The following is a 14,091-nucleotide window of genomic DNA, read 5'->3' as shown; positions in this document are numbered from 1 at the left end:
AGCTCGAGTGAAAAAGGCATCTGTCTATCCTATCTTACCAAAATAAGAAGTAAAAATATGTTGCTTAAGACTTTAAATATATATATATAGATTGACACATCCGGTACACTCTTCTCCTTCTTGAAAATCAGCAACCTAACCATTTATTTCAGATTGTTGATTTGAACTATTTTGCATTATTCAATACACAAACCTACAAACTAATAATTACAACACTAAACATTCAATATACAATATAATATCATTTCGGTCCTAATATGTATCAGAGAACTTGCTTTAAACTAAAACAAACACTACATGGTAATGTAATATTTATTGAAATGGAATACAAATGGAGGTAACATCATTAAGTGTAGTAGGTCGTCCGATCCAATTTAAATACGTGCATGTTCACTCGTTTTATATTGTGTATAAGAAAAGTCTTCCTTACAATATTAGATGTACATTGTAGAGGTTTTAAGATAATCTACAAAAACGAAAAGCATAATGATATAAATATAAGAAATAATGAGTAGACAACTGTACAACAAAATGACAATTCAGACGGTACAGATTCCAAATATTCATAAGCGAGAAGGCACCACCTGCCGTGAAATGACTGTGTCAGAGAGCTGACTAAAGCATCATTTAGGTGAAAGTGCTACCTTACAATGCGTCGGTCGCCCAATTCCAACCATCTCAGCAGGTCTCTGTTACGTCACGAAATATCGAATAGATAAACACCATGCGAGTATATAAGAAATTCCTACATTTTTTACTTCGACATTGATTGGAAGACAACGGAAGAACACGGACATAACGCAAATATATAAAAAACACAGTTTCTTCTTCTTCTTGTCTTTTAGAATTATATTTCTCTGCAACCAAAGAGGAAAGTTGGATTGCGCTATTATAGGGTCTGCTGTACCTACATTTATAAATCAGTAAGTACATCAACTTTTTTTCACTTTTAAACTTTTATCAAAGTTTTGAAAAAGAACCATTTCCAGCAATAATCGAAAGAATGAAGTTAATACTTTATTTCAAACAGACATTTGTTAACTAAACATATTTATAATTTCAAATAATGAAAGTAAATAGTAAATTTAATATAATATGTGCACCAATTTGTTTATTTTTTTTTTACAAAAGATCAAGAATTTCTATTGATGTGTGTTTGTTTACACATTGTAGTCTTTCTAAACTCACCAACTAAACTACCTTTATTCTATTTTACCTTGTATAAATTTATAAAATGATTACTGGTATACTTCATAATATATTCATTAAACATAAATACATTTTCTATATTTTATTTTTAATTAAAAAATATATACAATATTAGGTTTTTTAAAGAATGTTTCCTTACACTTTGTATTATTGTCTCTAATCTTTCTAAACTACCAGTATCTTTATTCCATTCTACCTTGTATACATTTATGAAATTATTACTAGCTTACTACTTCATATTATATTCATTAAATCATAAATGCATTTTTTATAAATTATCTTATTTTTAGTTAAAAAACTATAGGACTACAAGAAAATAATTGTTTGTCACTTTTTATGATAATTGGCTTGTCATGTTATGTATTATTGAACTGAAATATCAAAATGTTCACACCAAGATAGTTGCTTCAAACCGTGAAATGCACTAAGATCGTGACTCTACGTGTTGTTGGTTTCTTAGTACTTTCTTCCCTGTTGAGATTCAATGCGCAAACTCTAGACTGTCTTTGTTGAACGTTTTTCCAACTAATTGGAAATCTTGATATATATTTGATTTGAAGATTAAGTCGTTTAAATTATTTAGCAATTAGTAAACAAGCTTAGATATGTAAATGAACATTGTAATCTTAGATATAATTTAATAATACATTATATATTTTAATATTTATTTATAATACAGTATATGTATAATGATAAATAATTGTATGTAGTTAAGTTCTTCTGGTACCCCAAACATATCATGTTATGGTGACTCTGTTTGTCTCAGGACATGATGTCGAACAAATAAAGAAATGAAAATGAATGAAATTAGTTCCATTACGTAATTACTTACATAATATTGTTCCTAGTCACGTATATATTATTTAAAGATGTTTACATATGTTGCAATGTCCTAAATGTTGATGTAAAATATTAACTATTACATACTATTTCAAAAAATCGAATACTGCATTTCTCAAATACTCCATATATTCAAATGCAATGCTATTTTTGATTTTTTGTTTCTAGGTTATAAGATGGCAGGTTTAAGGACAGCATTACTTCTTCTAGCTGTCGTCTGTCTTTCTCAGGCAACTCATTTTAGAGGTGGAACTTTTAGATGGCGTCCATCAAGGACGAGAGGACAGGTAATACTAATATCTCATTAAAGTTGTCTTAAATTAATAAAAAAAAAAACACAATGCGTTAATTCGAAATTTAATATCATAATTATTGGGTTTCATTATATTTGTCTTGACAGTATGTGTTTCAGTATATTATATATATTGTTTTAGTACCGCATGATTTTGGGTAAATATGGATTTTTTGTAATATAATATGCGAATATCGAATAGTAATAAATACAGTATTCGTAGGATATTGAACATTTTTCTTTAAAACATGTTTTGTTTTAAAAAGAAAAGATCTTAAAAATCAAAAAGATCTTTAAAAAAAGACCTGAATTATCTCTTCTTTTAGATATAAAATCTAAGATCTTAGGTCTTAGATTTCTAGATCTTGGTTTCCTAGACACCCAATTTACTTCTGTAGAGAACGGAAAGAAATCATCATTGATTGTTATTATTGCGTTTAGAAGGAATTAGGGTTTTAATTATTATACTTAGGCCTATTCAATAATGCGGAGAGCTAATTTCCGTAACTTGAATACCAGTGTGAACGCAATTGATTTTATCACCTTTCATTTTCAGCTAGTAGTCGATTATCAAACCGCTTAAAAAATTGAGGTTGTTAAATATCAAAATAAACGACTGTATGAAACTAACGTATATGTAGGCCTAGTCACGTTTACAGACAACACAATTGTACGGTTGCTCTTTTTACGTTACATCGGTCCTGTAGGTTTGACAAGTTATTGATGTAAAAACATTCGGAAAATAAAGTAGACATGTTGCATTTCAATAAGGCGGCACCAGGCATTAAACCAAATAAGTGATATCTGTACAGACATCTATCACGACGATAGTTACGTCGTCTCAAAAAAGGTCAAGTACATATGTTATCTATTATTGAATTAAAACCTCGGACTGTATCTGTCGGAATAACTGGGATAATGATTATATCTGAAATTGAAACATTTATTTCCACCGTTACCTATAGTTTTAGAAAACGGTTGAATTTGCGTCCAACGGAGATCTAACGAATATCATACAGTTTCGGCGGTATTTCGATTAATGTTATGTTTGTGATATTAATTTTTTTCATTTTCAACTTTCATTTTTAATAGTTTACAATGCTATTATGTGATTCAATCTCCGAGAAACGGTCTGCAATCGTCCACATATGAATAGTTAAGTATCTGTTTGGCAGGTGGAAAGTTTCAAACTCCTTGTCATGAATATTCATGTTAATTCTAACGCGCCAAAATGACGTCATATGCATAACTAACATATATGCCTGCTAATATTATACAACTTTAACAATTCATACAGTACAAGAATAAACGCCCTAAATTAAAGCATACCTTTTTTTTCTGAGAAGCAGACTTAATAAATATTTAAGATACATTTGAAGACAAATACGCACTTGGGTGCCTTATTTTAGTACTTTTTCAACTTTTCTTGATATCTGGCTTGAGGCATGATATCTCTCTAAGTAGGCCTAGTATGAGTCAAGTCGAATTCTAAAGCAGAAAATTGGTCAGCTAAATAAATACGTTAAATTCCAATAATATATCATTTTATTGTGATGTTTTGAAAGATATGGTAGCTTCCAGTTAAGTTATAAAAGGTAATGTGTTGGTTTTTTTCAATTCCGTTGTAAACATAATAATTAGATAAGGTGACGCCTGCTGAAGTAAATAACAAAACAATTACAGATGTCACACAAACGTAATATCCAATATTGTCTGATTAAATACTACTTATTGAAATTTGGAATAAATAATATAAATATGATTTTTAAATTACACAAGTAACACGTTCCGAAAAATAGTTAACTTAGAAACATCTAAACAATTTCCCAAACGGCAAAAATAGATTTTAAAATTCACCAATAAGCTGAAGGTTTTATTATGAATACGTTTAATATCGCATTTCCTCCCCTACGTTGCTGGAGTAACAGCGGGTGACCCAAAACCGCGACATCGAGAAACTCCATCAACAACTGAGGCTACTCGCGCAGTCCATTCTCTCGTTGCAAATCGAACTAATTCAATTTCACACACTATGCCAGAGCAAGCCAACTACCACTGTCCGTTTCTCGTTACAAATCGTCGATACAATAATTTAATTTAGAGCACTCGCTATGAATAAAGAACACCGATGCTTTATCTTTAATCATCTGGACATTTCTACAAATTCGAGCACAGTTAACTTCGTGTATGGACTCTAATGCGTGTCTCTATTTTTACAAACTATCTGTTGAGCATATGGTTTTAAACCAGTGGTTGGTGAATCAAATCTTAAACACCTTGTATCCCGATACTTACATACAAATAATGAAATTATTTATTCACAATTAAACTTTATTCAATTGATAACTTACGTCATTTTAAATACGTCATCGGTCTCTTGGTTGAATTTAAATTAATTCAAAAGGTACACGCCATCTATCATTATTCTTTAACTGAGATACGATTATAATCTACTGACAATTAGTAAAGAGATACCTTGACTAATTTAATTAATTACTTCGTTCAGGCAACATTTTCAAAGTGACTGAAGATAATAAGAAAAGAATCTACACTTGTAAACATAGTATGTATAGTGTACAACACAAACACGTTAAAACATTTCAATGAAAATTGAGTTGAAAATAAATATTCCGCTTCATTCAAAGCTAGATATCAATCTAATTTTTTTTTCATGTTACATTTTTTTTTATTATTAGATTTTTTTGTATTTAAGACAGGACACAATGCAAAACAGGCTTTCTTTTACCTGATCATAGTTTCAATGGCAGGCCAATATATTTTTCAAATAAGAAAATTATCTTCAATCAGAATTAAAGTAAACGCCTGTCTACATGAAGGAATTAGCATATAAATGTTCTACGACTAAAAACCCAATCTAAGGAAATGATATTCTCTGTCCTTGCACAAGCGTATCAGAACGTACAAAATACAAATATCCAGTCAAAATCATGAAATATGATAAATGAAACATTTGTATCTTAACAGCTTTTTCTATTAATGTGTGTACTATCATTTTTCTATTTTGTTGTGAAGAAAAGCAATGTATTTTATTTGCGTGCAAACGCGACTCTACAGCTCACTATGTCGGTCGGTTGGTCGGTTGGCCATGTATATGGCCTTGTTCTTAGAAAGCGAACTTTTTCAAAGTTTCTCCAGCATAAGTGCATTCTAGTTTTAAAAAACTACCATGTTTATTACATTATGATCTTATGAAAATAAAATTGAATTGGAATTGAACTTATAATTTACTTTTCACATACATTATATATTATATCATTATCTTTCTCGTTTCAAATTAATTAACATTCAGTTTAGAATGTCTGATGTTAATGTAGGCGCATAAGAAAAGGTGATTCAAAAGTGATGTAAATTATAAGAACATCTTACCATTTTAGAGTTAACATTTAAGAGTTGCTCTAGAAATGAAAAATATTGTGTAGCCTATAGCATGCTCAGGTTTATGGGCGCCTGTTGACGGTAGCGGTAGGGTGCATGATCGAATTTCGAAATGAATGTGGCCTAGGCCCCACTTCAAGGGGACTTTACATTCCATCAACTATTTCATAAAGTATTAACTAATAAAATGTTGAATTCCTGTCATGCCGCGCTCATTGCGCAAAAAACTAAACGCAACACTCAACAGCGGTTGAGTTTCGATATCAATGTGGTTATATCTTTTCTAGGAAAGATTTTTGTTGTTTATTGTTTTTAATTAAAAAGGTTTATAAATAAACAAACGTTCTGAACTTTCTATTTCTGGTTTGAAAAGCAATTGCATACGTGTTTGTTGAATCATGCTATGGGAACTAGACAGTGTTTACTGGTACTGTAACATTTACAGATTACAGACTATAGCTATTATTATTTTTTTATTATTTTAATTGTAATTTTGCTTTGGTTTAAATGTGTGTTTTTTTTGTATGTATAAAAGATGTGAAAATACAAAAAAAAATACTATAGCTATTGCAAACGATTTGTATTTGGAAAAACACAAATCATTAAAGTTCCACCGATAATAAAAAAAATTCAATTATTAAAGATGATTTAATATGCATTTAATCTTAAAAATGAATTAAATAATACTACTGTAAATGGTTATTACAATTATGTGAAACAGTACAGGGAAAGAATATATTTATATTTTAGTTAACTTTAAACGTGGTTTTACCAGGGAAGAGTGAAATAAATTGATTTCTTACCTGGTTGTACAGACATTTTATTTCCAAATGAGATGATTTTAATTAAGAAAACAATCGAGGGTTTTAATAAAACATATTTAAAATAGAAAAATTTATATACAAACACAGATCATTCACAATACCTGACGTACTGTAAGTTGTTTACTTAGCTTACAGGACTGGCCTTTAGAATGTGTTTACAGTTGGTCATGTTGTCAATCATAACCTACCTAATATTTTGATATTACTTGTATGATACCTTAAAGTCGTCTGCTGCTGACGCGACCACACAGAATTGCGCGTATGACTTCTGTCAGCGGGTACTGTAGGCCTACACATTGACTGTGGACTGATCACAGGCAAAAACTAATTTACGTCGTAATTAGATGTTTAGGGGTTTGCGGAAAAGTATGGAATACAAGGCTATGAACGATATTTATTGTTGTTTTTTAGATTGAAATTTCATGGCGTGTATCATGGAGACGGTCGTACGCCCCTCGAAATGACTTTTGGTGCGAGTATCCAGGACAACATCTGGGTGGAGAAGGCGACATTTTGTGCGTAGAATGCCGCCGACGAATCTACAGACAACTAGATTTCAATTGTACTGATTTTAGCGATCATAATATTGAGGACTGGAGTACAGGCGTCGGATCTTTCTTGTACACCCCGGATAGAGATGTCTTTACAATTAGGTAACGTTACAATGTTTACTGACCAGTTTATTTAAAAGGAATAATTCCAAGACCTATGTCAGTAAAATAGAATACTAAGATACTTATCTTGGAAAGAGGGAACCATAAAGTAAATTATCACAAAGAGAGAATTCCAAGTTAATATACAGTACGCGAAATCAGTAATAGTAGGCCTAATAGTTTTTAATAAAGATGTGCGACAACAAAGGCTAATTAATAATAATCAAAATGTAATATGTGGAATATTATATCATTAAAGATATGAAGAAGAATCCACTAGCTACTGGATTTATTTACAAAACTATGGTGATGCCAACTATTGGAACATGATTTCAACAATTGACCTTCGACCTCGACAAGACACACTACTGCCAAATTCATCACCCTACACCACAGTCATTCCAATCATCAGGGTGCAGCAAGGCTGTTCTAGTAAAATCAGAATTCCGGGTGAGTATTTATTGATGTACTACTGCGATTAAACTAGGTCTATTGTGTTTTGGCAAGAGTTCAGAATGGCATATTATATTGTTGTTTATCTATCTAGATTCCTCATATCAAACTGAAAGCTAAAATTCCTTTACAACATAAGCACTCTGATTGGCTATCATCGTAGTTGTCACGATGCATGTGTTTCACTCAAATAAAGCGCGCTCACTAATAATACACAAGCAACCGTAATTGTGTGACGATAGAGAGGGCGCGCTCTGTATACAAGGATTTCCGAGCCATACAGTACATTTGAAAACATTGTTAACGTAAACGTATTAACAATATGAACTTCTTTCCACAGTGTCGGATCCGGACAGGGATACCGTAAGATGCAGGTGGACAAGCGAACAAAGACAAGAATGTCCACCAACTCAGTTCGACCATTCTGTGTGTGGTAGCCTTACAGAGGAAAGCACACTTGATTCTGTAAGTTCGTGTCTCTAAATGTATTTACACTTTACAGACTACTAACATTAACACTTATGTAACTTAAACTGATTACCAGTCATTCAATGTTAACTATTACAGGACGAATGCGAGATATTTTTCCCAGCAACTGCCGAACCCGGTTGGTATGCAGTCTCAATGATGATCGAAGATTTTGCAACTCCAACTTCAACGAAAGCTCTCAGCACTATTCCTCTCCAGTTTCTTATAAAGGTTTTCCCACTTGGTAGGTTAACTCGACTTATGAAGTTACTATAAGTATATAGGCCTAGGATAGTAGGAATATATCACTGTCATTACAGCTACACGTGTAACAATGTTACCTACGCCCGGATGTGGGTCAATACACAAATGTCCTCAACCGTTTCGTTCTAAATGAAGTGCTTTTAAATGTTCATCTTCTGTTTCAGATGAGCCATGTCGTCAACCTGAAATCTTTGAGCCTCCTGGTACCTGCTTCTATCTGAAGCCTAACAAACCGTGGAGCATTGACGTTAAGGCGCGAAGTGGCAGACGAGGTGTTGGGTACGTATACTACTATTACTAATGCTACAAAATCCAGATTTCTATTTTCAAACCAACGGAATGTTGAGTGATTGCAGTTCTTGTTAAAATGATTTACAACATGTTTCATTATTGTAGCATTGTTGAGATTGGAACAGTATCGCCAGCCGGTATGACCAAATCACCAGTGAAGAGAGTATCGCGCTCAAGGAACGATTACGCAATCACGCTTCGCTGGATTCCACGCGAGACAGGAATTCACTTTGTTTGTCTATACGCACGAGATACATACGGGTAAGTCAAATAGATACTCATTATTACTGTTATCTCACAAAGACAAACGACGAGTACTTGTTAGTATTAAATTATTTGATTTTAATTTGTAATTATCTTTTTCTAGAGTTACAAGTGACCAGAGATGTCTAAGACTAATCGTTACTGGTAAGTTTAAACAGCAAACTCAAATTAGTTACTAAATGAGTTAATTGAAAAAGAAATAAAAATCTTCATAGAGATATACATTTGAATTAAAAGCAAGCTTGTTCTCCTTTAAAAACAGTTCTATTCAACACAATTGTAAAATACTACTTGCCAACCATACTATTATAATTTAATTGATACAGCGTCGCCAACCAGCAGAATTGCACCACAGCCTCCAAAGATTGTTCCCAGAAAATCATACCCATCACCGTTGCAACATGTCGTGCCAGAAAACAACGAATGGGTCATCAGCTTTGACAAACCGGTAAGAAAGTTGTTCGATTTGCGACGACCGACGATTTCAGATCAGGTTCTCTTCGGACCCACGGCACGGCAGCCATCAGCGCAGAGCTTACCAAGATGAACGACAGGGGCTAATGGATTAATATACCAGTGTAACAGCTATATCTGCTGCCAAAATATGCACTTGAGTCCCATGTAGGCCTCCGATTTTTAAGTCCTTATCTGAGACAATTTGTTCAACAATAGTCGAGGGAGACTTATTGATATTATGTTATGGCTATGGTTTGCGACTCCCATAACTTGACCACTCTAGACCCACTGAAAAAATAACTATTGCGGTTTTTACTAAATATTTCATTTACAGATTAAAAGACCAAACGAACCAACCTACATTGAGATTATCAACCCAACAAAACCCGTGCCTCCAATCTTCAGGATTGATGCCGCATCCGAATTAGTGACGTTCAACGAGACATCTCTGTCATTTAAGACTCCCGGAATGTTGTTGAAGGACAACGCTCTCCACATGATCTCAGTTGATCCAGGCATTGCGCGAGTCAGGAACCCTGATCCATGTGCTGCTAGAACTGACACACAACAGAGTGGTTGGATGTTTCGTACCAGTGAGTATACTATTATGCAATTGAGTAGAGACACATGATTTTAAGATATTTGTTTGGTCACAGAAAACTTCTTTCTCTTGGAAGATAAATACAACCAACTAGAAGAAGTATCCGCCGTATTATGATACTGAAGTTATTAAACTATGACATCCTTTTCCTTTTCATTCTCTATAGATTCTTCACTTATCCCACGTGAACCAGTAGTAGAGTGCCATGATTCTCACATGACTGTTTACATCCACCGAAGTATCCTTGCTGACGTCAGTTCACGTCGTCTACATTTGCATGACCCCATCTGCCGAGGAAGAGATTTGAACGAAACACACGTCATCCTTCAAACTGGATACAATGAATGCGGAACGGTCATCCGAGTACGTATATTACACTATATTTTAACAAAAATCGCTTTATTTAGAGATTAAAGAAAATGTTATTTATTTTATTTAACTATTTTTGTTTTAAATGTTCAGGCTAAATCTGACAACATCGCCATGTATCGCAACACAATCCGTGACCGCCCAAGATCCGAGAAAGGTGCAAGCAAGATCACACGTGACGTCCGCCATCTTGAAATCAAAGTAATCTGCGAGATGGAGAGTGAAGGTTTGACGCACGGCCACTTCTTACCAAAGATGGCCAAGAAGACGTATGTAGCAAAGAGCGAAGGTCGCAGCAACTTCACTTTCCAAATGTTCGATGCACCAGATTACACTCGTCGTGTAAGCCTGAATGAGTACCCAGCTCAGGTAGCCATGCGCCAGAGGATGTATTTCTCTGCTAAATCTAGAGATCCTTCAAAGAGAATTCTGATTGAAACCTGTAAAGCTACACCAACTTCAGTTCCAGGAAGCAGAGCCAACCAACTCTTTGAGTTCGTGAAAGACGGGTAGGTCTACTGATTCAATCAATTACTCACGTTCACGTACTTCCATTATTCCAAACTTCTTTATTCTTCTCGTACATAAAACCAAGTTTACAGCCGTATAAAATACATTTTTTTCACAGTTGCCTTGTTGACAGCACGATGAAAGCAGAGTATTCACCATCAATCTCAGAGCAAAGATTCTCTATGGAGTCATTCTCGTTTATGTTCCATGGACTACATGGAGAGGTAAGAAAAAACACAGTTTACAATAGGTAAACGTGACACAAGTCAGAAGTTCTGAAACTTCTCTAGTTGCTTCATAAGGTTCTAACTGTTAACCTGTCCACGTGTCCTGTATCTGTAGGTGCTTAAGCTCTGTCTACACTATCAACCTAGTTGTATGTGATGTGCCCAAAATATGGAAATGACATGCTTCAATATGGTAGTGATATGACATCATCATGTCCTTACATAGGCACATCACATTTTTTGTCACATAAAGTTTAATAGTGTAGACAGAGCTTTAGGTCTCGACATGCTCCGTTGTAGCATGAACAAACATTACGTATAGAGGATCAACAAAGTTAGAAGATTGTATAGACAATTGTCAAAACGGTTTGAAAACACTAAACCTAAATATGTTTTTGTAATCTTCACAGTACACTGCCATATACCATTATTTAATCTCTCTTTCGATTCCTTTTCCATCAGGTATTCTTGAGTTGTCGAGTTTTGATCTGTGACCCTACCGAACGATTTTCTCGCTGCAGCCAGGGTTGTTCTAGTGACGTCAGAGGTAAACGAGCAGCCAGTGACATCGCTGCTGAAATGGTATTACCGCTGGAGCTTTAAGTTGTAGGTGAGTCTTTGGAACCATTGATTCAAAAGATGAAGCTACTTCGTTATGGAGATTCATAACGCAATAGAAGTCTCGGGTTAAGTTAGCGTATTCTTTTAATATATCACTCTTTTCAATTTCAATTACGAGCGCATTTTCCAAGTGAGGTTTTCGGAAACACGTTTGAAACAGTGTAGTCATTCTTCTTCGTCACGTGCCATGTCCTACAAGAACGTTGACCGCATCCGATCCTCGGCAACTCTGAAACCTCTTCAGCATTTCAATGTAGGGCCTACAGTCCTTTCTATAAACATGATTCTCTGCTTTCCGCTAGGTTTCTTCCGTTCAATTGTCTATGTTAGTTGATGGATTTTTTTCTTCTTTCTAAGCACATTTCTTGTATATAATAACAATTTCTGCCTGCTGATGTCTTTCTGTCCTCGCCAGCTAAATAACGTGTTGATTAGTGATTTATACATAGTTTCTTAAAACAAGGACGCCAAAAATGCAACTTATAAAAGAAACATTACTGTCATGATGTATTAAATCAAATATTTTCCATTCATCAACATAAAAATATACATTAATTAATGTTATATTGCTTGTTTCTCCAGATATTTTGAAGTCAGCGAAGATTTTCCAGACTGCCGCACAACTGTCGGTTAAAATACATTGACTGAAGCAAAACACTTCTGTTCTGTGATTTCATTTGTATAACAAGAGGTAGTACATTCGTCCAGAAAATGCTAACTACAAAGTTGCTGCTTAAATGATAATAAATTTATATACTGGTTTAAAAAAAAAACCAAATCACTTAAAATTTTGTGAATTTCTGTATATATTGTATTGTCGAACCTAATGATATAATTTTTAACAATAGAAATATCTTCGTACTTCCGGGAATTTCTAAGAAATTGGTATAAAGCTTTATTGTAAATTGTAAACAGCTATGGAGATTTTTCGAAATATGTAAATATGAAAGGTTAAACGGCTGCTGATTAGGCGATAGTTGTCACGTGCAATCATCGTGTCGAATAAGTGTTCGTAGTTATGGGAGTACTATGTTTTGTGAAAAAGATTAGTTTTCAATAATATTATACAAGTTTACTTTGAAATTGTTACGTAACAGCATGTTTATTTTCACGATGGCACCAACCAATTATAACAGCACCGCGCTTACATTATGTTAATAAATTATTATCAAAAAATTAAATTATTATATAACACGAATAACACCTTAGTTGTAGGTCCTATATAGAAGCCAAAATTAGTTTCTTTCTTCGTATGAGAATCTGTTCCTAAAGAACATTTAAAATATAGAAGATATATCTATCGGACGATTGATTGAAGCAGTCATTTGGCGAGGCACTACAAATAATAGTTTAAAACGTGACCTAAGTTTATTCCAGGCAAAATTGTACATGCCGCAAAACAGATGGATGGTAGTCAACCAGATATACCTCGCACTGAAATAGGGCTAGTAAATTAATATAATGAACTATATTGTTTTTATAAGCAGCTGATTATAGCCAATAGGAAACACTACTATAGGTGATATTGTACAGAAATAATTGCTGGTAAATTAATACTATAGTACGTATCAGGTATTAGGCCTGTTATTATATTTAAATAATTAAAGATTCTCAAGATAGTTAATAATAAAATGGAATTAATCTAGCATTTAAATCTTTAGTAAGCTGACTAAAATAACGGTTATAAAAAAATCTTACTTCGTAAGACTTAAGATCAAGTGGATTGGAAATTAGCAATTTTAGTTGCTTTTATTGTTTATGTATGCTTTTTTTAGTACAATTATTATTATTATTGACTGTATTTTTCAGATGCTTAATAAATTAATTAAAACGAAAAACGTATATACTTTACTATTTATTTGAATAACGAATGAATCATCCGCTCGTAAACAGATCGTGAAACGTTTGCCATTACTGTAGTACAAAATAATTTCCAACATTGTTACGAAACAATTGTACTATTAAAAGACAATAAACAATTTATAATATTCCCAAATAATATTGAGGATGTATGTTTGTTAAGACAAAAGTGATATTTAAATAAAATACTGCATTTTAATGTCACATTTTGTAATTTCTCTATTTATTGGTAATAATGGTGTAGTTTCATAGAAATGGCATGGTGAGACACGATCAGCTTTTTTGTAAAACATGTTGTGACGTAAGGCCATGTCAGTTTTCAGAAGTTTGGTATCTGAATGAGTCGGTTCAAATTGTAACAAAAATGGGGAACCTTTTTTTGAGTAGTTAGTTCAGCTCTCGGCAGTAATTTCATGACCGCTTATCTTATAAACCAACTATAAAAAAAATACAAACAAACAAAAAAGAAAAACATTTTAAATAGACAGGCTTT

General features: G+C 33.3%; 1 protein-coding gene across 1 annotated transcript; it reads left to right on the top strand.

The window, feature by feature from the left end:
- The first annotated feature begins 779 nt into the window (after positions 1 to 779).
- On the top strand, positions 780 to 13,802 carry LOC144839651 (uncharacterized). The gene is made up of 16 exons (XM_078695106.1): positions 780 to 923; positions 2,218 to 2,336; positions 6,973 to 7,214; positions 7,474 to 7,664; positions 8,008 to 8,132; positions 8,235 to 8,379; positions 8,564 to 8,678; positions 8,796 to 8,951; positions 9,058 to 9,098; positions 9,281 to 9,402; positions 9,745 to 10,003; positions 10,178 to 10,374; positions 10,474 to 10,889; positions 11,009 to 11,114; positions 11,580 to 11,727; positions 12,321 to 13,802. The coding sequence occupies exons 2-15, from the start codon at positions 2,226 to 2,228 to the stop codon at positions 11,718 to 11,720; spliced, it is 2,367 nt and encodes a 788-aa protein (XP_078551232.1). The 5' UTR covers positions 780 to 923; positions 2,218 to 2,225; the 3' UTR covers positions 11,721 to 11,727; positions 12,321 to 13,802.
- Positions 13,803 to 14,091: the final 289 nt, after the last annotated feature.

This window comes from Antedon bifida, chromosome 4 (assembly GCF_963402885.1).
Source record: "Antedon bifida chromosome 4, ecAntBifi1.1, whole genome shotgun sequence".
Lineage (NCBI taxonomy): Eukaryota > Metazoa > Echinodermata > Crinoidea > Comatulida > Antedonidae > Antedon > Antedon bifida.
Note: the sequence above shows the minus strand (reverse complement) of the source record. Positions and strands in the feature narration are given on the sequence as shown.

Excerpts from the sequence above, each read along its gene's own strand:
- LOC144839651 (XM_078695106.1), top strand. The coding sequence starts at position 2,226 with ATGGCAGGTTTAAGGACAGCATTACTTCTTCTAGCTGTCGTCTGTCTT. Across the intron at positions 7,215-7,473 it reads AGAGATGTCTTTACAATTAG|ATATGAAGAAGAATCCACTA; the intron begins GTAACGTTACAA and ends ATATCATTAAAG. Across the intron at positions 10,890-11,008 it reads TTTGAGTTCGTGAAAGACGG|TTGCCTTGTTGACAGCACGA; the intron begins GTAGGTCTACTG and ends TTTTTTTCACAG.